The sequence below is a fragment of the Phyllostomus discolor genome, chromosome 3 (assembly GCF_004126475.2).
Source record: "Phyllostomus discolor isolate MPI-MPIP mPhyDis1 chromosome 3, mPhyDis1.pri.v3, whole genome shotgun sequence".
Classification (NCBI taxonomy): Eukaryota; Metazoa; Chordata; class Mammalia; order Chiroptera; family Phyllostomidae; genus Phyllostomus; species Phyllostomus discolor.
In genome coordinates this window covers 130,644,845-130,669,940 of record NC_040905.2, presented here as the reverse complement: position 1 = coordinate 130,669,940, position 25,096 = coordinate 130,644,845, and the positions used below count along the sequence as shown (strand labels likewise).

Here is a 25,096-nt window from a genome sequence, read left to right as displayed (position 1 = left end):
GTGTTTCAGGGTTCTTAGGATAGAATCCTAGCAGTGGAATTGCCAGGTCAAAAGGCAGATCCATTTTGAGTTTTCTGAGGAAATTCCATACTGTTCTCCATAGTGGTTGTACCAGTCTGCAATCCCACCAACAGTGCACTAGGGTTCCCTTTTCTCCACATCCTCTCCAACACTTGTTGTTTGTTGCTTTGTTTATGATGGCCATTCTGACCTGTGTAAAGTGGTATCTCATTATGGTTTTAATTTGCATCTCTCTGATAGCTAGCGATCTTGAGTATCTTTTCATGTGTCTCTGGATCCTCTGTATGTCCTCCTTGGAGAAGTGTCTGTTCAAGTCCTTTGCCCATTTTTTAATTGGGTTGTTTGTCTTCTTGGGGTGGAGTCTTGTGAGTTCTTTATATATTTTAGAGACCAAACCCTTGTCAGAGGTGTCATTGGCAAATATGTTTTCCCATACAGTTGGTTCTCTTTTCATTTTAATACTGTTTTCCTTAGCCATGCAGAAGCTTTTTATTTTGATGAGATCCCATTTGTTTATCCTTTCCTTTATGTCCCTTGCTCTAGGGGACATATCAGTAAAAATATTGCTGCGTGAAATATCTGAGATTTTCCTGCCTATGTTCTCTTCTAGGACTTTAATGGTGTCGTGGCTTATATTTAAATCTTTTATCCACCTTGAATTTATTTTTGTGTATGGTGTAAGTTGGTGCTCGAGTTTCATTTTTTTGCACGTGGCTGTGCAGTTCTCCCAAGACCATTTGTTGAAGAGGCTATTTTTACTCCATTTTATGTTGCTGACCCCTTTGTTGAATATTCACTGACTGTAGAGACTTGGGTGTATTTCTGGGCTCTCTGTTCTGGGTAGTTTTCTAGGGTCACAATTTAGATTGAATAATTTCACAACTGCCAAAGCAACATAAGATTATACCCACAGAAATAGCTTTGTAACAGATCCATTCCTACCTTTATAGTTCTGTTCAAGGTCACTTGAATTGGCATTTTTCTAAATGTATAAAGTGCATTAGGCTATGAATTTCATATAAACAAGGCTTAAATACATAACTCACCCTCAGGAAGTTTAGAATCTAGTTGATGATGGAGAATATATAAACCTGCCCTAAGTCACTGACCCCTTAAAAGAACTGCTCTGATCTTTAAATTACTACTCCTATTAATATTTTTACTTTCTATTCTAAGTAATTTATTTTCTGTGTATACTGTTGGAAATCATTCCTGACACCTTGATTTTCTTTTTAAAAAGAACATATTTTACAAATTTTAAAATATCAATCTGGTATTAGAGTTTCATTTATTAAAGAAAAATATATAATCACTCCATTTGTCTGCAGTTTAATTACAAAAAGCACTTGGAAGTGGGAAGTGTCCTTTAGGGTGCTACGTCAAGAGACACATGTCACAAATATGCATAAACATGTAGAAGTCTTGAAACACAGTGGGTCCTGACTCCCTGTTACCAGTCACCAGCATTCAAGGGGCAGCCTTTTTCTGTGGAAATTTCTAGGATGCTAACTTATAAAATCATTCCTTTCCTAAATAAAATCATAGAATTCCATTTTCAACAAGGGCTTACCTGGTAATTTGTGTTCTTGTACTGAAGTCAAGAGACCTCATTGAGCGTAGAACTTCAATGCACCCCAAGTACTGTGAAGGGAAAAAAGATAAATCATGAGCCCTGGCAGCTGAGATGAAGAGAAACTCCCTTACAACACCAAGGGCATTTCTGGAAGCCATACATGTCTTAAATCACATTTAACTTGCTATTCATGGTGGTGTTTTTCCCTCTTTCTATAAAAGCAATATCTCATAAGAAAATATCTTGAGTGCTTGGATTGGCACTACCTTTCTGAAACCCATCATATTTTCATTTTATTTAGAAATATATTTTTTAAAACCCTTGTTGAGGTATAACTTATATGCCACAAAATACAGAAATCTTAAATTTATAATTCAATGATTGTTTAAACACATTTCTACCCAGTAATCACCACCCAGATGCCAACATCACAACATCATATTTCTAGTACTTTATAAGGCTTCTAGAGCTTTATAATTTTTAAAGAAAGAGTGAAAGAATATACTACAGAATCAACATTTTTGCCAATATTATATTTCATTATTTAATCAGTACATTATGGATTCTATAAATAAACTATACATTATCCTCAAAGATGCTATATTTTGGGTTACCAGACAGCTCTTTTCTGCATTATTTAACATAAATTTTCAATAAAAGTTCAATTTACACATCTGCATTTATAGTTAATTTTTTCTCATTTTTCACATAAAAATGTGTGTATGTATGTGTGAATATATGGACACAGCTAAGGTGCTAGATAAACAACTAGAATGGTAAAGATACAACATTAATGTTCCAAAGCCAATGGGGAGTTTGAAGGTACATTTTTGTACTAAGGCTTTTAAATTTAGACTTAGCAGGAAGAGACTTTATGATGTAATACAGAAAAGGCTGAACTTGAATTATTCAGAAAACCTGAATTTGGGCCTGGTTCTGTAATATCTCATTATGTAACTTTAAGCAAAACTTGCCTAAGCCTAAGTCTCTCTACCTATAAAATGAGGTTTTTGCCCTGACCATTGCAAAGTCACATGAAACTGCTACCATCACATCAGAATTATTTACATACCACCACCACCATCACAGCTATGTGGATACCATGACCAATGTGGCAGAAATATAAGAGTTAAAGTAACCATCAACACTACACCCATGTAATTACAGTGACCAGCATCACAGACAGGTGAACTCCAGGACCACACTGTCACTGGGCTATGTGACTACTGCCACCACCAAAGTTACTGACTTATATAAATACCACACCCACCATTGCAGAGTTACATGAATACCATGATCAGCATGGCAGAATTATGTAAATAGCATGGTGTTATCACAAGTCATATGAAAACTATGAACAATAGTGTAGGTTATGTGAATACCACAGGCCCTGTTACAGAGGCGTGTGAATGCCACCACCACTATAGGAGGTTATATGAATACCACTACTGTAGGAGACCGTTCTGTGTGGCGTGGGCCCAGCTCCCACCTGGAGATGCACGGGACCCACGCCCATGGGTAGGTTCTCTTGTAGGGAATCAGGCCTGCAATGTACTTAGGCCGCTTTGACTCTTGCTTTTGCTAAAACTCCCTCACCCTGAATTGAGACAGCAAGTGCTTACTGTAACTTCCTAAAATCCAAGCTAAAACTCCGCAGTATGGCATGTAACCAGTTCAACTACTTGTCCCTTTTCATTTGCAAATATCCTTCTTCTGTGATATGATTAGCAGCATCTGGCTCCTTTGTTTTCTGTAAAAGGTAATCACCTAAAGCCAGCCTGAGCATAATAAATGAGGACCATCATGTAAAGTGCCAAGAAACTCAATAAAGGCCTGACACGGCAAGGGCCACAGCTTTTTGCTCTCCTTGAGAGCAAAGCTGCCCTCCCTTTTCCTCCACAGAACATCATAGTCTGTGTGAATGTCTCTCCCCCATCCACAATGTCAAGGACCCCACAAGCCAGGGTCCACATCACACTACCACTGTCACTAAGAGATACGAAGACATTGACCCACTCTGCAATTATGAGATGGCCACACCCAACACTGTCACAGTTATGTGTATATCATACCTGTGTCCAAGAGTTATGTGAATACTACCACCAGCAACATTACAAAGTGAAGTAATTACTATCACCAAAGTAGCATTGTGTCATAGCTACATCACTACATCACTATGTGAATACCATCATCACTAACTTTTCACAGTTGCAAACTTAGGGGGATGCACCATAACAACCATCACAAGTGTGTGGATGTGATGACACCACTACAGGTTATCTGAATACCATGACCACCATCAAAGAGCTATTGAAAACTATGAGCAAGCTTGCAGAGTTATATGAATATCACCACCACAGAGTAATGTGAATACCACGGGCACCGTCATTCACGTTAATTACTACAAACAATGTTGCTGTGATGTGTTTTTCAAATTGGTGTCTCATTCTTAGAAGTGGTATCACTGGGTCAAAAAGCAGTTCCATTTTTAATTTTTTGAGGAAGCTCTATACTGTTTTCCATGTGGCTGCACCAGTCTGCATTCCCACAAATAGTGCACTAAGGTCCCTTTCCCCACATCCTCGTCAGCACTTATTGCTATTTGATTTATTGATAATAGCCGTTGTGGCAAGTGAAGTGATACTTCGTTGTGGTTTTAATTTGCCTCTCTCTGATGATTACTGACATTGAGTATTTTTTCATATGTCTATAAGCCAACTGTATGTCCTTTTTGGAGAAGTGTCTATTCAGATCCTTTGCCCATTTTTAAATTGGATTGTTTGTCTTCCTGGTGTTCATTTGTGTACGTTCTTTAGGTACTCTAGAAATTAATGCCATTACAGAAGTACCATTGGCAAATGTGTTCTCTCAAACAGTGGGTTTGCTTTTCATTTTGTTGATGGTTTCTTTTGCTGTGCAAAAGTTTTTTATTTTGAACAGTGTCATTTGTTTATTTTTCCTGTTTCCTTTGCCCTAGACATATATCAGCAAAAAATATTTCTACAAGAAATGTCTGAGATTTTACTGCTCATGTTTTCTTCTAGGATTTTTATGGTCTTGTGGCTTACATTTAAGTTTTTTATCCATTTTGGATTTATTCTGGTGTATGGTGCAAGTTGATAGTCCAATTTTATTTTTGCATGTACCTGTCCAATTTCCCCAACCCCATTTATTAAACTGTCTTTACTCGATTGTATGTTTGTGCCTCCTTTGTCAAATATTAATTGACCATAAATGCATGGGTTAATTTTTGGGCTCTCCATTCCATGCCATTGATCTATATTCCTGTTTTTATGCCAGTACCAGGTTGTTTTGATTACAATTAACTTGTAGCATAGCTTCATATCACATATTGTTCTACCTTCAACTTTGTTCTTCTTTCAGAGTGCTGAGGCTATTTGAGGTCTTTTTTGGTTCCCTATAAACTTTTAAGATATTTGTTCTAGATATGTGAAATATACCATTGGTATTTTAATAGGAATTGCATTGAACCTAGAGATTGTCTTGGGTAGTACAGACATTATAATAATATTAATTCTTCCAGTCCATGAGCATGGTGTGTGCTTCACTTATTTGTATCTTCCTCAATTTCTTTTTTTGGCTTCTTTATATTAATTTTTAATAATGTTTTTTGATTATGCTATTACAATTGTCCCAATTTTCAGCCTTTTCCTGTCTCCACCCAGCACGCCCTACTCCCTCAGGCAATCCCCACACCATTGTTCATGTTCATGGGTCATGAATATAAGGTCTTTGGCTACTCCATTTCCTATACTGTACTTTATATCCCTATGGCTATTCTGTAACTACCTACTTGTAGTTTTTAATCCCCTCAATGGGAAGGATTTATCCAGGCCAATGAGTTGCAAGGACTAGCTGTGACTACTGACCACCTACCTCCACCCTCCATGGAAAATCAGCTGTGCAGGGCCATGGTGGTGGTGCTCTGACATGGTCTGTAGCTGTCCACTGGGTGTGCAGGCTCTGGGCTTTCCAGGGTTGTGCAGGCCGAGGTCAGTCCCCACCTGTGTTCTCCCCAGGGCCATCCTGCATGAGATGGCTGCTGCTTGTGCTGGATTTTGAGATTACCAGGCAAAGCTAAGCTGTGAATCTAGGTTGGCTGCTGCTAGCACCAGGCCTGGGGCCACTTGACAAGAGGTATGGGGGCCTGCTGGCTCATTGAGGCTGGCTGCTGCTTATTTGATAGGATTTTGGGATTTGCAAAGCACGAACAAACAAATGCCACTCATATCGAAATGTCACAGTTAATAGTTTTGGTGTGCCCATAAGTTGGATAGAACAAAGTCTCAGGGATCTCCAGTGCAGAGAAAACAATGTCAGCCATGTCAATGTGGTCTCAGATATGGCATCTGCCTGCCAGCTCTGTAGCTCTATGGCTCTGCTGGGGAGGGGAAGACTTCAGAAAGGGGATAATGGCCTCTGCCCACCTTTCTGTCTGGGAGAAAGCTGTCCCCCAGCTCCCACCTTGAAGCCAGACACTTCAGTTCCTCCCTGTATGCCACTGATGCTTTTCAAGCTGCTACCTCAGTGCTGAAGCTCGGTGGGAATGAGTCTAAGCAAATTCATGTGTGGGTTCTTTAAGGGGAACTGTTTAGGGCTCCAGAAGTTTCTTCCACCAACTGAATCTCCATTGGTTTTTGTAGCCAGGAGTTATGGGAACTTATCTTCCTGGCACTGGAACCCTGGGCCAGGGTACCTGATTTGCGGGTGAGACTACTCACTCCCAAAATATTCCTTCTGAATTTTTATCCAACGCATGTGGATGTGGGGCCAGCCCATTCCACCTCTCTGACCCTCCTACCAGTCTGGATGGATGTGGTTTCCTTAATTCCATAGTTTTCAGACTTCCATTCAACTTGATTTCTGGTGGTTCTGAGTTATGGTTCTTTTATATTTTAGTTGTAATTTTGATGTGGTTGTACAAAGAGGTGAGCAATGTTTACCTAATATCTTCTTCAATTTCTTTCTTCAATGTCCTATAGTTTTCCAAGTATCTTATTTTGTTGCAATGGTAAATGGGACTGTTTTCTTAATTCCTCTGTTGATTGTTCATTATTGGTGTATAAAAATTACACTGATTTCTGAATATTAATTTTGTATCCTGCTACTTTTCCAAATTCATTTATTAGACCTAGTAGTTTTTTTGGTGGTCTTTAGGGTATTCTATGTACAATATAATGTCATTTTGAAATAATGACAGTTTTACTTCCTGCTTTCCAATTTGGATGCCTTTTATTTCTTCTTCTTGTCTGATTGCTGTGGTGAAGACTTCCAGTACTATGTTGAATGAGAGGTGAAAATGGACATCCCTGTCTCACTCCAGCTCTTAAAGAAAACTCTTTTAGTCTTTGCCCACTGTGTATGATGTTGGTTGAAGAATTTTCATGTATGGTGTTTATTAGTTTCAGGAATGATCCCTCTATTCCTACTTTGCTGAAATTTTTTTATCATAAATGGGTGCTGGGTTTTATCAAACATTTTTCCTTCATCTACTGATATGATCATACTCATATGATTTTACTCTGTAATTTTTTTCATGTGATGTATCACATTTATTGATTTTTTAATACTGTCCAATCATGCATCACTGAATGAAATCCCACTCAGTTATGGTGTGTGACTTTCTAATGTGTTGTTGGCTCTGGTTTACTAATATTATGTTGAGGATTTTAGCATCTCTGTTCACCAAGAATGTTCACTTATAATTCTTTCTTGTACTGTCTTTTTCTGGTTTTGGAGTTAGGGTAATGTTAGAATCATAAAGGGAGCTTGGAAGATTTTCATCCTCTTGAATTTTTTGGAATAGTTTGAGAAGGATAAGTGTTAATTCTCCTTTGAATTTGGTAAAAATTGCCTGTGAAGCCATCTGTTCCAGGACTTCTGTTTGCTGGGATTTTTTTTTTTTTTTTTTTTTTTGCTTACTGCTTCAATTTAATTACTTGTTATTGGTCTATTCAAGCTTTCTGCTCCTTACTGGTTCAGTTTTGGGAGATTGTATGTTTCTAGGAATTTATCCATTTCATTTATATTGTCTAATTTGTTGGCATATAGTTGTTTCAATATTTTCTTAAAATCCTTTGTATTTCTTTGGTGCCAGTTGTTACTGCCCCTCTTCTATTTCTGGTTGTATTTATTTGAGTCCTCTTTTTTTTTTTCATGAGTCTAGTTAAAAGTTCATCAAACTTACTCATCTTCTCAAAGAATGAGCTCTTGGTTTCACTGATCTTTTGTATTATCTTTTTAGTCTCTATGTCATTTATTCCCACTCTATGTCATATAATTTCTTCCTTCTCCTTACCCTGGGCTTTGTTTGTTGTTCTTTTCCTAGTTCTGTTATGTGTAGGGTTAGATTGCTTATTAGAGATTTTTCTTATTTCTTGAGGTCGGCTTGTAAATCTATGAACTTCCTTCTCAGAACTGCTTTTGCTGTGTCCCATAGGTTTTGGGTTGTCATGTGTTAATTTTTCATTTGTTTCCAGGTAGTTTTTGTTTATTTCTTGATCTCATTGATAAGCCATTTATTGCTTAACAACATGCTATTTAGCCTCCACATATTTGAATATTTTTTTTTATTTTGGGCTTTGTTTTTGTTGTTTTGTTTTGTTTTTGTAGTTGATTTCTAGTTTCATACCATTGTGTTTAGAGAGGATGTTTGATATAATTTCAGTCTTCTTGAATTTTTTAAGAATTATTTTGTATCCTAACATGTGGCCTATCTTTGAGAATTTGCTTGTGCATTTGAGAAGAATGTACATTATGCTACTTTGGAGTAAAATGTTCTACAAATGTCAATTAAATCCACCTGATCTACTGTGTTGTTTAAGGTCACTGTTGCCTTGTTGATTTTTTATCTGGAAGATCTATCCACTGATAACAGTCAGGTGATAAAATCCCTTACTATGACTGTATTGCTGTCTATCTCTCCCTTAATGTCCACCAACATTTTCTTCTATATTTAGGTGCTTCTATGTTGGGTGCATATATATTTACAAGAGTTATCCTCTTGTTGGGGTCATCTCTTTAATATAATGTAGTGACCTTCTTTGTCTCTTGTTGTGGCCTTTGTTTTGAATCCATTTGTCAGATATAAGTATTGCCATCTCAGCATTTGTTGTTTGTTTGTTTGTTTCATTTGCTTGGAATATTTTTTCCATCCCTTCATTTTCAGTCTGTGTATTTTTTTGTTCTGAGGTAGGTCTCTTGTAGACAGCAAATATATGGGTCTTGTTTTCTTATCCATTCAGCTACCCTATGTCTTTTATTGAAGCTTTTAATCCCTTTACATTTAAGGTTATTAATTATAGGTACTAATTTACTGCCATTTTTTCTTTATACCTGTGTTAGTCTCTCTATTTCTTCTCCTTAAAGCAGGCCCTTTAACATTTCTTGCAACACTGGTTTAGTGGTAATGAACTCCTTTGGCCCTTTTTTGAGGGTGGGGGGTCTGGGAAACTCTTTATGTCACCTCCAGTCATAAATGACAGACTTGCTGTATATGGTAATCTTGGTTACAAGTCCTTGCTTTTAATTACTTTGAATATTTCATTCTAATCCCTCTGGCCTGAAGTGTTTTTGTTGAGAAATATGGTGACAGCCTTATGGGAGCTCCCTTGTAGGTAACTGTCTCTTTTATGTGTCTATAAGATTCTCTCTTTGTCTTTAACTTTTGCCATTTTAATTATGATGTGTCTTGGCAGGGTCTCTTTGGATTCATCTTGAGTGGGACTCCCTGTGCTTCCTGAACTTGTATAACTTTTTTTCCTTCACCAGGTTAGAGTTTTTGGCCTTTATTTCTTCAAACGGGTTCTCTTCCCCTTGCTCTCTCTCTTCTCCTTCTGGTACCCTTATGATGCAGATGTTGTTGTGCTTGATTTTGTCCCAGAGGTCCCTTGGATTTCCCTCATTTTTTTTAATTCTCTTTCCTTTTTGATGCTCTATGTAGGTTCTTACTGTAATCTCATCCTCTAAGTCACTGATTTCATCCTCTGCTTCATCTACCTGACTGTTGACTCCATCTGGTGTATTCTTCATTTCACATATTGTAGTCTTTATCTTGTACTGGCTCATTTTTATGTTTTCTTTGTCTTTTTTAATGCTTATTATCTCTGTTTAAGTTATTACTGATGTCATCTATTCTTCCCCCAAGGTACTTGCACATCCTTATGCCATTTTTTTAGACTCTGCATCTGGCATGTTGGTTGTTTCCATTTCATTTATTTGTTTCTCTGGAGATTTCTCTTGTTCTTTTATTTGAGGCACATTTCTTTGTCTCCCCATTTTGTCTCTGTGTATTAGGTAGATATTCTATAACTCCCAAACTTGTTATGATCGCCTTATGATGAAAGTGTCTTGTTGGACTCAGTGGCACAATCTTCCAGATTATCTGAGCTCCATGCTCCAAGAATGTTCTGTTGGCTTATTTTCACCCTCCTGTTGTACTTAAGTCTTGAATGCTGTTGGCTGTTTTGTGGGTGGAATTAACCCTTCAGTCTGACTGACCATAAGAGTAAATCTTGATCACTGTGTATAACGTGCTATACAGGGATTGCCTCCTAAGGTAGAGTTGTTCCCAGGAGGGTCTAGTGCCTACCAGAATCTTCCTTTGGGTGGGCCCCTTGTGCAGCTAGTTGGGTAAAGCCCTCATGTCTGAAACTGACTACTGGTTGTGTTGGTTCTTGATCCACTTTGGTGGGGTCCAGGTACAGGTTGATGTCAGACATTGTGTGCAGCTAGCCTTGGGCCACCTGTCTGGAGCTACCATGCTCTTACTACGTATGGCTGTGTCTACTGGACCTGGATTTGCATGGGAGAGTCAATCCACGTACAAGCATGAGCTTACGCCAGCGTAGAGCTGGAGACAGATCTGTAAAATAACTAAGGTTCCCTGAGGTCAGCCTCCACCTATTGGCTATTCTGCCTCCCCCTGAGGTTGTCTGGTGTTCTTCAAAAGAAAGATGGTAGGGTGGGCCCAGGATGGCTGTGAACCACAGCCCCTTCCACAGGTTGCAAGCTCAGTGGGTTAGGGCAACCGGGGTCAAGACAATAGGGCTAATGTGTCCCCTATTTGGAAATCACACAATCAGGCACTCAATGAGGGGAAAGTGCAGCCCCTGCTCCAGAGCCAAACCACTCAGTCCCTGCCAGAGTCTTCAATTCCACTTTTCCCAGGAGGGGCTCACTGCATATTTAGAAGGGTGCATCTCCTGTGCAGGAGAAAGATCAGCCACCTAGGCTCAGGGCAACAAATCCAAAGAGTCTCCCATTGGGTATGATGCCAGTCTAGACTTCATCCTACTCCAGGAGGGAGCTAAGCACTTCATCCCAGTCCCAGACAATAGCTCCAAGGCTTTGAGTGTCCCCTCTCTGAATTGCTCTCTCTTTCCTCCATGGACTGAGCCCGGCAGGGAGGGGTATTCAGAACTTAGCTGGGCTGATCCAAACAGTTTCTCACTGGGGGTGGTGCCCACAAGCCTGAAGGACAGGAGCAGGCACTTCTTTCCCTTTCTGGGGTAGTGCAGGCTGAGCTGGCAGAGGAGATTGGATTTGCCACCCCCACCCCACAATGTAGCCACACACCCCAGAACCCTCCCGTCTGGTTTCCAAACAAAAGCTTCCCCAGGAACCGCGGTCTGAAAATTCTAGCTCTATGCAGAATTCTGCACCCCCCTCCACACAAACACACACTGCTGAGCTCAGCAGGACAGAACCAGCCAAATAAATCGGTAGGTATGAGCAGGGGTACCAGCTGTGCTCTCAAAGTAGGGAATACCAACCCTCTTTCCTGAACCACACAGTTTAACCACTGTATGAATCTCTGCCAAAAGCCTCCCTAGGAAATGAGGGCTCCAAAAGTCACTACTGGGTGCAAGCAGCATACTCTTATGCAGGACCCAAGTATGGCAGCATGACCTTGCTAGCTGTCAGAGACCAGGCCGGTGCTGTAACAATAGGAGTATTTGTTCTTGGGAAGGTGGCATCTGTGTCTCTCAGGCAGACTGAATGAATACTCACTGATTTTCACCACCAAATTTTATGTAGGCTCCCCTTCCCAACTCTATTGCTCTGGGTTCAGGATCCTTGCATGTGGCTGAGGCCCCATGCTCCTGTGGGGAGGGAGTTTTGCAGCAGCAATAGCTGGCTTCGTAGTTGTCACCTGGATGAACCAGCCATCCCTTTCCATGTCTCTTCCCTTCCTACAGTCTCTGCATAGCTTCACCTATAAATTCCTAGTTATTATTTGAGTTCAGTTAGCCTTCAGTTGGTTGTTCAGGTTGATTGCTCTACAACTTAGCTGTAAGAAGGTTTGGGGCCAAGAGCAGTTGAGTGTAGCTTCCACCTACTCTGCAGCCATCTTGGAATCTCTATAATAAAGTATTTTTTGATTAACATATATACATTTTTAGACATAATGCTATTGCACACTTAATAGACTACAGTGTAGTGTAAACATAAGTTTTATATACATTTGGAAACCAAAATTTCATGTGGCTCACTTTTATGCAATATTTGCTTCACTGAAGTGGTCTGGAATCAAATTTGTAATATCTCTGAGGTACGCCAGTACCATGACCAAGTCATAGCATTATCTAAATTACATTATTGCCACTGTCACAAGATATGTGAATAGCACCACCCATGTTGCACAATTATGCCAATATCATGACAAATTATTGTAGCAAGATTATAGGAACACCATGATGAATTTCATAGCATCTGTGAACACAACCTTCAACATTGCAGGGTCATGTGAATACACAACATATAATTATTTGAATTCCACCTCTACCACCATCATGCTGGTATGTGAATATCATGACCAGTCTCACAGAATCATGGGAATAATCCAGAAACAATGTCATGAAGTCATGTGAATGCAACCACCTCACTTGAATATAGTGTATATGTTTACACTACCACCACAGACAGAGCTATGTGACACCATGACTAATGTCACAGATACAAGTAGACAAGCCAATGATGCAGTTATAAAAGAACTACCACCAGCATGACCACTGAGTTATACAACTACCACAACTGACACCATGAGATTATGTAAATACCATGACCAGTATCAGAGCACCATTTGAATACCGTCACCACCACACATTGCTGTTATGTGAATACCATGACCACTGTGGCAGGGTTATATGAAGACCACCTGTACCCACTTCACAAAATAACAAATAACATGACCAACATTGCAGAATTAGGTAAATCTTACCACCTCAGTCAGTGCAGAGCCACATGAATACCATCACCACCAACTTTGCAGAATTATTTGAATAGCCCAGCCAACTTTGCAGAATTATATGAATATGACCACAACTAATGTCACAGGCTATTGGGAATACCACCACAGGCAACATCACAGAATTATGTGATATTTGAACACCACCACCAACATTAACTCAACATTATGTGAATCCCATGACTGGCATAGCAGAGTTATATGTAGACTAACTTCTCAGAGTCATGTAATTGCCACCACCACCACCATCATAGCTAAGTCAATAGCCCCACTACTGTCCCTGAGTTGTGAAAGTACAACCATCACCGCTATCACAGAGTTATATGAAGACCCTGACCAACTACAAGGAGGTATATGATCACCACCACAGCCACAGTCACAGTGCTATATGAATACCACCACCAACATCAGAGAGATAAATTATCCTCCCAAGGGTCTGTAGCAAGTTGTCCTCTCACCACCAATGTCTAGACATGTTTATTTCTCTATCTTTCATAACACTGTATAGCATCAATCTTTTGAATCTTTGGCTGCCAGAGGCAAAAATATTTCTTCTTTGTTTTAATTAGCACGTCCTGGATATCTAATAAAGTCACATAATTTTTCTCACTTATTTATTGGCCATTCATACTTCTTTTTCTATTAAGTGTTCATATTTTTTATCTAGTTTTCTATTAGGTTGTTCATATATTTCTTATAGATTAATGGGATGTTAATCTTTTATTGAATCGTTTTTATTTTGATGGCTTTTACATTTCACCTAACACAAATTATTACACGGTAATATTGTAGTAATTGCTGTGATCACATGTCTACCATTTTTCTGTGTGGCTCTGGATTGCCATGTCTTGCTTAAGAAGGTTTTCTTATCCTCAGACCTTTACAACATTCTAAATTTTATTTTAACAATATTTATTTATTATATATTTATCTATATATTTCATTATTTAATAATTTTAATATCTTTCATTTAGTTTTTTAATCTGCTTAGAGTTTATTTACCTACAGAATATGGTATAAGTTATTTTATTAGTCTCCAAGTGGATACTACTTATATCAGTACCACTGATTTAATAATTCATCCATGTATTCCTGGACTGATGTGAAACTTTGTGGAATATTAAATTCCTATTTCTGTAGAGACTTTTATTTGAACTCTATTCTGTTACACTTCATTTGTCAAACCCTGCGTCTTCTATATGTATTTGTCCGTAAGAGTTTTAAAATATTTTTGTGAAGTTTTCCCACTCCCCCAAAACTGAATTCCAACTGAAATATTACATTACCTTGAGAAGAACTTATATTTTCCATTTTATTTTTTATCCGTGAATAGGAGATACTATGTCTACTTCAAATATTACTTATTGTCTTTAATAAAACTTTGTTGTCTTTATTATAAACAATGTATATTTTTCTTCTTCAATACATTCCAAGGAATTTTTTTTAAGTGTTGGTGGTCACCAATGGGAATGAGAGTTTGGTTTTTCTGTCCCATGTTTACCTAGTTTTTCTTAGCAGAGAGAAAATGAATTGACTTAAGATATAATAGGAAATTCAGTCAATGCTCCAGAGTTGTATAAAGAATTATGAAAGCCTGGACACTGGAACCCAGAAATTTCCCAGCACAAAAAGGACTGAAATATAAAAGAAAATGTAGCCTTGGAGTTTAGATGCAGAAATTCCTACATCTGTCTCATAGGAATTCCAGAAAAATAAAAAATATAGAAAAGAAATATTTAAGAATGAAAAAAAGTTTAGAATTGGAGGAAGAAAGGAAAGTTTATGTTTTTAAGGCTCTCAGAAAAAAAATAAGAAAAAAATGTGTACTTTTGGACACACAGAAACTTAATTTCAGCACAAAAGGATCAACAGAGAAACCTCCTGAAAGCATTCCTGGAGGAGAAAAGAGAAAATAGGTTACTTACATAGGAAACTCTTTCAGCACCAAATACATGAAGACATCATTACTGAAAATCTTAAGAAGACAAGTGTGTATCCAAAAATCTTAGTTCCACTTTAACTAGCATTCTTGTGAGAGAGGAAAGTGAGGGCTCAGACAGTTAACTACCCACAGACACTCTGAGAAAATTATTCCAGAAAAACAACAAATACAAAAAAAAAGGAGAATGTGGGCTCAGAGAAATAATGATAAGGAATCAACAAATGTTTCAGGTATGCCTTAAGAATTATTGATGTAGAACTCTATGGTTTGTTTTTTGTTTTTTACATTGATGGGGAATTCAATCTCAGAAGATCTCAACATGGCTGGTAAGGGACAGATTAAAACAAGAGATTGGAGAGGAGAAGGGAAACGTGCAAAAGGCTAGTTATTGTGTTTCTTGGAGGTAGGTCCAGAACTGTGGCACTAAAAACAATGTAAGTTTACATACATGAGCAAAAAATTATAGCCACTATAAAATAAGAATAGAATGATTGACTTCCAAACTAAATAGCCAGGAAGCAAAAAGTAGAAAACAGAAAATATACAAACGAAAGACAAAGAAAAAATATGAAATGAAATATCAGTAATAAGTCCAAACACCTCAGTCACCATAGTAATCATGAATAAGTTAAATACCCCAATGAAAGGTCAAGGATTTCACACTAGTTAAAATATATGTGTGTTCATTCAATGCAATACCTATTAAAGTACCAATGGCATATTTCACAGACATAGAGCAAACACTTCAACAATTTATATGGAACTATAAATGACCCCGAATAGCTGCTGCAATTTTGAGAAAGAAGAGTAAAGTAGGAGGGATCACAATACCTGACACTAAACTATACTACAAGGCCACTGTAATCAAAACTGCCTGGTACTGGCATAAAAACAGGCACATAGACCAATGGAACGGAACAGAACAGAGAGCCCAGAAATAAACCCAAGCCTCTACAGTCAATTAATATTTGACAAAGGAAGCAGCAACATAAAATGGAATAAAAATAGTCTCTTCAACAAATGGTGTTGGGAGAACTGGACAGCTACATGCAAAAAAATGAAACTTGAGCACCAACTTACACCTTATACAAAAATAGATTCAAGGTGGATAAAAGACTTAAATATAAAGCGTGACACCATTAAAGTCCTAGAAGAGAACGTAGGTAGGAAAATCTCAGATATTTCACGCAGAAACTTTTTTACTGACTTGTCTCCTAGAACAAGGGACATAAAGGAAAGAATAAACAAATGGGACCTCATCAAAATTAAAAGCTTTTGCACAGCTAAGGAAAACAGTATCAAAATAAAAAGAGAACCAACTGTATGGGAAAACATATTTGCCAATGATACCTCAGACAAGGGTTTAATCTCCAAAATATATAAAGAACTTACATGACTCCATTCTAAGAAGACAAGGAACCCAATTAAAAAATGGGCAAAGGACTTGAACAGACACTTCTCCAAGGAGGACATACAGAAAATCCAAAGACACATGAAGCGGTGCTCAATATCGCTAGCCATCAGAGAGATGCAGATTAAAACCACAATGAGATACCACTTCACACCAGTCACAATGGCCATCATAAACAAAGCAACAAACAACAAGTGTTGGAGAGGATGTGGAGAAAGGGGGTCCCTAGTGCACTGTTGGTGGGACTGCAGACTGGTACAACCACCATGGAAAGCAGTTTGGAACTTCCTCAGAAAACTAAAAATGTATCTGCCTTTTGACCAAGCAATTCCATTGCTGGGACTCTATCCTAAGAACACTGAAACACCAATACAAAAGAACCTTTGCACCCCGATGTTCATAGCAGCACAATTTACAATAGCTAGGTGCTGGAAGCAACCTAGATGCCCATCAGTAAATGAATGGATCAAAAAACTCTGGTACATTTACACAATGGAATTCTATGCAGCAGAAAGAAAGAAAGAGCTCATACCCTTTGCAACAGCATGGATGGAGATGGAAAGCATTATGCTAAGTGAAACAAGCCAGGCAGTGAAAGACAAATACCACATGACATCACCTTTAACAGGAATCTAAACAACAAAACAAAACAAAAAAAACTAGCAAAATATAACCAAAGACACTGAAATAGGGGATAGTCTGACAGTGGCCAGAGGGGAGAGAAGAGGGAATTTCAGGGGGGAATGGGTAGGGATTACAGGAACAAATTTGGAGGGCACATGGACAAAAACTAGAGGTGGGGGGTAATGGGGGGAAGGGGGGAGGGTTGGGTGGGTGGGCTGGAATGGGAGTAGGGGGGAGAAAACTGTACTTGAACAATGATTAAAATTTAAAAATATATGTGTGTGTTGAATAACATCACAAGACAAAACTAGGAAGATGAAACAAATTCCAATGTTGGGAAATATCTTGTTTAAAATCATAAAAAAGAAAAAATATTAAATAAACTTAAGAAATGTGCATGACCAGCCATGGCTGGTGTGGCTCAGTGGACTGAGTACTGACCTGTGAAGCAAGGGGTCTCTGGTTCAATTCCCAGTCAGGGCACATGTCTGGGTTACAGGCAAGGTCCCCAGTAAGGTGCACACAAGAGGCAACCACACATTGATATTTCTCTCCCTCTCTTTTTCCCTCCTTTCCCCTCTAAAAATAAATAAATAAATTCCTCTTTTTTAAAGAAATAGGCATGACCAACTAAAGAAAAAGTTTAATGAAGGGTGAATAAAAAAAGAAAACTTGCATTTATGCAAAGATATGCTGTGATTTCTGGATCAGATTATTTAATATTGTGGTCACCATAAAGTTTGTTTAGTTTTCTCCATAAAGTAAAAGACACATTTTTCATTCTCACCAATAACTTTATTGATTTGGATGTTTTGAGTATGTTGGCTATCTCCCAATGATACAACATTGATTGTTCTTAATGTCTCAATTTGATCCCTGTCAACTCCAACTGGTCTACCCAACTGTGGAGCATCATCCAGCAAAAAATCTCCATCACAAAACTTTGCAAATCACTTTTGACATGTTCATTCAGTCACAACACCTTCATACACTACACAAATCATTTTTTGCAATTCAATTGCATTTTTACCTTTCCTTAAATAATAAAGCATTTTATATCCAAAATGCCACTTATTTTTTCATTTTCAATATTGAAATGGCTACACAAAAATTCACCAATTTTGATAAGTTGTTTTTTAATGCACACTGACATGACAGCTATCACAAATATAATCTAACAAAATTGTTTCAAAGTTAAAAACAACTAAGCACTACTAGAGCTATCTTACAGAAAAAAACAAATGAAATTTTTGGCCAACCCAATACTAAAAACATACCAATTCTCCCCCAAATTTATCATAATGGAAATTATGATGCCAATGGGATTTTTCCCCTCAGATCTTTAAAAATTAATTCAAAAGTTTATGTCATAAAAGAAGATCTTTGAGAATACAAATAAGTTCATGAAGAAGATAAAAATGAAAAAGAACTGTTGAAAATTATGTGAAATTGACATGGGAATAGACTAATCATGCAAGGAACTAGAATGGACCCAGAAGAAAAGAACATATGTACCTGTGGGAATCACGCTAGAGAAAATAAATCAGTCAATAAAAAGTAAATGAGTTCCTGTACGTTAGAAAAAGAATGTATTGACACAACCCTGCTCACAGCTGTTGCATATGATTGTATAAGGTGTGTGTTATGCACACTGTGTTGTGTGAATGGCATGTCCTCTCCAATATGCACATTATACACTGTGCATGAAAATAAATCCCAAAAGGATTAAAAAGCTAAAGCAAAATACAAAATTATGGAAGCATTAGAAGAAAATAGATAATAACATCCCTGTGACAGGACCTAAAATTCAAAGGTCATGGAAAACTCATGAAAATTAGTACCGTTTGTAGGAAAAGAAAAATGACAGAAGTAACATGAAAAGGCAAGTGAAATACTGTAAAAAATGCAATAAATTAAACAAGCCCATCAACTCAATAGAAAACATGGGCAAAGAACACAAACAGGTGATTCACAGAGGAAGACAGACAATTGGCCAACATGCATCTTTGAAGAACAGAGGTCAGAAATAAACACCAGAGAGAGATACAGTTTTTCACCCAGCAGAATAGTCAAGTTGGGCAAGGAAGCAGGAAAATGGGCCCTGTTGCATGTTATCATAGCTAGTGTAATTTGGTGAAACCTTTTCATAAGACTCTTTGGAATTCTCTATGAATGTGAAAAATGTGCTTGCCCTTTGACCCAAGAATATTATTTGTAGGACTTTATCCATGCATAAGTGCATGAAATTGTACATGAAAAATATCCAGTACTTAATTGCCTATATAAAGGAAATTTTTGAACTCCCTCCTCAAATGTTTATCAATAAATGTATGGTGACACACTTGGGGCACATCTATGATTCCAACTGCAGCCATTTTTTAAATAATTTAAGTTTACACTCTCCAAAAATTCTATTACTTCCTCCACATTTTATTATTAAAGCAAGTCACAGTGTCAGTCCAAATTCAAAGGATGGAGACCACCCAAAGGTGTGAACACAGAGAAGACTCAAAGATGCAGATGTTGCTGGGAGGAGCAGTAGGAAGAAAGGATGGTGAGGAAGGAGTATTATCTCTAAATACTTCCATATTGTCTAAACACTGTATAAGAATGTGTCCCTTTCTTACACAACCATGAAATAATAAAAAATAAAATTTTTCCATCAAAAATTAGACATTCAGGCTATGACGCAGAATTGATCACAAAGTGATCAAGGATATCTGATGATTCTAATTGTGAGGTATCTACAACCTCCTTCTTTGACTCTGGCAAACTACCTCATTCTGATAATGCAATGGAGACTGAAGTGGTCAGGAAGATCAACAATGCCTCCCATATGAGCTACTCCTACAATTCCATTCTCCACCTCAGCACTCGGTCAAGTTTGGGTGTGTGATTCCAGCCAGACCCATTGGTCACAATCCTGGGGGTTTTGCTGGAACTGCCTGGAACTACTCTCCAAGAATGACAGGTCCAGTGCAGTTTCTGAGAGCTGCACAGTTAAAGGTTACCTGCTCCTCAGTTCCTAAACCTTTCCAGCCACAGGAAGTTAGGGGAATTAGTGAAGAGTTAACCCTGGTGATTTCTACCCTCAGTGACAATTACAGGCACCTTCTAAAGTTCATTTGGAATTATAGTGTGCCCAGTCTTCCTATTTTCAGGCATGTTCATAAATGGAGTGCTTATCTATAGTAGACCTGAAAAAAGTCTATTATATCTTGAATGTTTTATTGATAGCATACTGAGTAATTTGCCTTCTAGGCTTCTTGTGCTGGGCAAAAAAAAAAAAGTGTCTCCTAAATGACTTTAAAATACCTAAGTATTTATTAATTATAGCTATTAATAACATATGCATTTGCTGACAAATGTAAAGATCTCCTATATTGTTCACATCACAACCAATAAACACTTACCTGCACCTGTTAGGATGCTCAGGTAGAAACTGGACAGGTCTCTTAGTGCCTTCAGAGATCTTATAGGTTACTAGTCATGTCCATGAAGCTATACCACAGGCAGCAAAAGAAATATGCTGAATCCTGGGTGAAAGACAAATTGCTGAGAAATTGAAGAAAGGACCCTGAAGTACCATCCACATGAGTGGTAAGTCTAGGACAGTGGATCTTAAAGGATGGTCTCCAGTCCAGCAGCACTGGCATCATGTGGGAACTTGTTAGAAATGCATCCTACCTCTCCTGCAAGGTCTCCATGGGTTCTGATGCCCACTCATGTCTAACATCTGTCTCTATAGAGGTTGGTCTAACTTCCCAAACTCTCTTACTCTGCTCAGGATTGTATGCAAGCTATGTAAGTTCAAATATTCTTCTGTAACCTCATAGTAACTTCATTTCTTTTTTTTTGAAACTTCATTTCTTTTCTTTAAAAAAATATATTTACTTATTTTTAGAAAGAGGGGAAGGAAGGGAGACAAAGAGGGAGAGAAACATCAACATGTGGTTGCCTCTCACACATCCCCAACTGGGGACCTGGCCCACAACCCAGGCATGTGCCCTGACTGGGAATTGAACTGGTAACCCTTTGATTCACAGGCTAGTGCTCAAACAACTGAGCCACACCAGCAAGGGCAAGAAACTTTCTTTCTTTAATATGACCTTTTCTCCTTTTCTTATGATTCAAACTAGCCTTGTCCACCTCACTCACCCATCTTCCTCTCCTTTGCACATCCACTCCCTTAATCATTAACCCCTCATGACAATGAGGTTCTGGTCAGCATCAAATAATCTTAGGACAAAGCCTCAGGTGTGTCGACCACAGAGACAGGTTTGGTCAAACTACAGGTAACATCTAGGTGTTGGGGACCACCCTGCCAGGTATCAGAAGCTGTAACCCCCTCCAAGGCTAAGGCTGAGGGAGTGGCCTTGGACTGTAAACCAGCAAGGAGACAATAGATTATTCCCCTGTCAGGAGCACTGTTTCTGCTGCTTCATTCATAACTGAACCCCAATGCTTGGTCAGTTAGCCAATGACGGGTAAGATTCCCCAAAGGGGGAACGATCTAAGACAGGCACGATCGCTTGGGAGGCCCCCAAGAAAGGACTTTGGGGGCTACAGCAAAAGGGGGTGATGGACCCTCGCTCCTCGGCTTTGACATAGCCTGAGTCCTCAACGCCTGGAAGAAAATCTCCTTATCCCTTGGCTGCCTTAGTTGCCTTGCTCCACCTAAGCCTGAAACAATGACAGGGTGGTGCAGCTCTGTACTGAAAAGGGCAGGTTCCCCGGGTGATCAGGCCTAAGAAAGAATATGTAAAACCCTGTGAAACCTGCTTTGTTTAGAATGCTCTCAGTTGAATGATAAGCATCCAAGGAAGAAGTAAATTTGTTCTTTAAAAAGTTTTACAGCTCTTTGACCCTGACTCCAAATAGGCCCTCAGACTTCCTTGTTATCTATTGTTTGATCCTTACTTCCTAGCAATGAGTAATGGGATTTTACCTGAATTCTTATTCAAACGAAACCAATAAAAAGCCTCTCCAGAGGGGGAACAAGGTGCTCCCCACGTAAGGAGTGGCCATGGTGCCCTCTAGGAGAGAGGGTGGCCAAGGCACTCCCCACGTGAGGAGTGGCCCTGCTGTTCCTATTCCCCCACAGGACCTGGTTGTCTCTGTGTATGTTTTTAGCATGTTTCGACAAGCATCCACAGCCAAGATGGATACTGCTGGCCGGCATCCTCCACATCTAGGTCTCCATTGTGTTTCAGCTCCAGACCCAGAAAAACAGAACTACCCCACAGACTACACACACCCTTTTTCTGAAACCACACAGAGTGACTACATGGTCAGGACCAGAAGAACTAGTGTTTCTAGTGATCGTCTACCCTAGTGTTGACCAATCAATAGAAACTACAACCCTAACTCCTTTAGTAGCCATGATTATGATTTTTCTTCAATATATCCCATCCTCTGGAAGACATTGGGGAGCCAGGGCTTTGAGCATTAGCTCACCTGTCTCTGGCCATGGGCTACTTCCTGAAAATAAGTGGTCCATGGGCCACTTTCTTTGCAGGAAGCTCCTGTTTGTGTTTTTTGGGGCTTTGATGCATGCAGCCTAACAAACCCCTTTAGTGTGGTCACAGTGCTTCCATCTAATAGTTTTAACTTTAATTTTCAACATTCTTTAATTTAAATTTCCCAGAGCTTTGCTTTCCTTAAATGGGATGACAATATGTATTTCCTGGATTTGTCGTGATAATAAGACCTACCTGTACAGTATCTCACACAGTTCCTGGAATACATGTGGCTTGAGATACTAGTAACATTCTTATTTATACACTTTAGTCCAGGTTCCTAGGGACACATTCATACACATGAGAAAGTGCTCAGCTACAGTTCATATTTAGCTAAAAATGGCATACATTTCAGTCCGTTGTGTTTTTTCAAACTCTAGTTTACCTTGACGGTCCCAGAACAAAGTGGCTTCTGGCTCCTCCTATTTCCCATAATAATTTCTGGACACATAGCCCACAGTTAATGCACCAATAGGCCCCAAATTTTAGGAAACTGATGTCATAACATTGGTAGATGGACTTTGTGAAACCCAAATTCATGATGTTAAAGAAAAATCATTCCTAACAACTTTCTGAAGGTGTTCTTTGGGAAAACCAGGAATGTGGGCAAACAGCACTTTTCATAAAAGTGATAACTCAAGAACACAGAGTAAAATTAGCTTTCTGAATAATAAATGTTAAAAGCAAAGCATCTAGGGGTGGAGACAGAGTTCCTGTAACAGAAGTAAGAATGCCACTGATACAATAAACTGAGCTAGCTTGTTCTAGAATTCAAAGAAATAATGGGACTGTGTAGGCAAGAAATCAGAGCCATCAAAAAAAGAGCTGCAACTTACAGACCCTGAAAGAAAACTCACCCAGAGCCTGAATAAAGGAGAAATCTTCCTCTTTCAATGCATAAAAAAGAGTGATAACCACCTGGTACTAAGACAAAAGCCATTATTCAGAAAAGCAAGTATTGATAAAGACCCTCTCTGTAATTGTGGGTCTGAGTCAACTGCAAAGAAGAAGGGGAGGAAGCCAAAAAAGAAAAAAGAAAAAGAAAGAACAGAGGAGGAAGATTAGTCACAGGTGTGTCACCATCCAGACTCTGATGCTCTCACATCACCCTGGAGAGCCTGGAGTTGCCATCTCAGAGATTGAGGAGACCAGGAAACATGGAGGACCCATGCCTGAGAGTGCCTTGAGAGTCACACCACAACTGTCCTTATGGCTCTGGAAGCAGGTCTGTCCTTCCACCAGGAGTCTCAGAAGGAATTGGGGAGGGAGAGTGGAAAAGGGAGATGTCCTCTTGGAGCCAGAATTGTGGAACATCCACCTGGGATCCAGAAGGTTAGGGACGGAGAAGCCCAGATCCAAGAACAGCAGAAAAATTGTCTGGTGGCCAGGACAAGCACATGGGAGAGCCAGGAAGCCAGAGAAGGCTTGAGCACCCACTGAAACCTGAACTGATCCCCAGGCCTCAAAATGAACCCATTCTTGACCTGACCAGGTAGCTCAGTTGGTTAGAGCATCATCCTGATATGCCAAGGTTGCAGGTTTAATCTTTGGTCAGGGTACATACAAGAAGCAAAAAATGAAGGTATGAAAAAGAGGAACAACAAATCTCTCTCAATCTCTCTCTCCCCCTCCACCCTTTTCTGTCTATCAAAATCATTTAAACACACACACACACACACACACACAAAAACACCGCTATCACTAACTGCTTAGACCTCTAGGACTGAGGGCAGAAACTTTGCAGGGTCATTTAGTGTCAGTGTGCTTTGTAAACTGCAAAACAATATTCAAATATATTCCTCATTATTAAAGGAAAGAGGCACCACTGTGCCCTAAGGCCACTGGCAATATTTGGACTATCTGAGAGGTGACATGCCCCTTCTGGGGCCTCAGGGGACACTGCAGGTGTGCGGAACCCTAGCATTTGTTCTGCAGGACCATGGCCAGATCTGAGTTTTCGCAATGAGATCCATCTTAAAGGGTCTTATTTAAAGAAAGGCAGTCTGTGAAGGATAGGGGTTAGTTCATCCATAAATGCTTTGTAAAATTCTCCTGTGAAACCATCCAGTCCAGGGCTTCTGTGTTTCAGGGGTTTTTTGATTACTGCTTCAATTTTGTCAGCTGTTATTGTTCTGTTCAGACTTTCTGCTTCTTCACGCAGTTTTGGAAGATTATATTTTTCTATAAATTTGACCATTTCACCTAGGTTTTCAAATTTCTTGGCATATAGTTCTTTGTAGTAATTTCTTACAATCCTTTCTTTGTATTTCTGTGGTATTAGCACAATTTACAATAGCCAAGTACTGGAAGCAACCTAAGTGCCCATCAGTAAATGAATGGATCAAAAAAAACATGGTACATTTACACAATGGAATACTATGCAGCAGAAAGAAAGGAGCCCCTCCTACCCTCTGCAACTGCATGGATAGAACTGGAGAGTATTATGCTAAGTGAAATAAGCCAGAGGATGAAGGACAAATACCATATGATCTCACCTTTAACTGGAACCTAATCAACAAAAGGGGCAAAATATAACCAGAGACATTGAAGTTAAGAACAATCTGACAGTAATCAGAGGGGAGGTGGGAGGAGATAGTGGGGAGAAGGGAGAAAGGGTTTTCAGGAACAACTATAAAGGGCACATGGACAAAACCAAGGGATGGTGGAAGCAGGGGAGGGAGGTGGGGGTGGCTTGGGTTGGGTGGAGGAGGGAGTGGTGGGGGTAAATGCAGATAAC

At 39.1% G+C, this 25,096-nt stretch overlaps 1 protein-coding gene across 1 annotated transcript in view; it reads right to left on the bottom strand.

The window, feature by feature from the left end:
* Nucleotides 1-25,096, bottom strand: part of SHC3 (SHC adaptor protein 3) — a 225,266-nt gene that overhangs the window by 168,683 nt on the left and 31,487 nt on the right. The window contains exon 2 of the mRNA XM_028531456.2: nt 1,592-1,662. Within this exon, the coding sequence (XP_028387257.1) occupies nt 1,592-1,662 (71 nt within the window). The remainder of the gene's footprint in view (nt 1-1,591; nt 1,663-25,096) is intronic.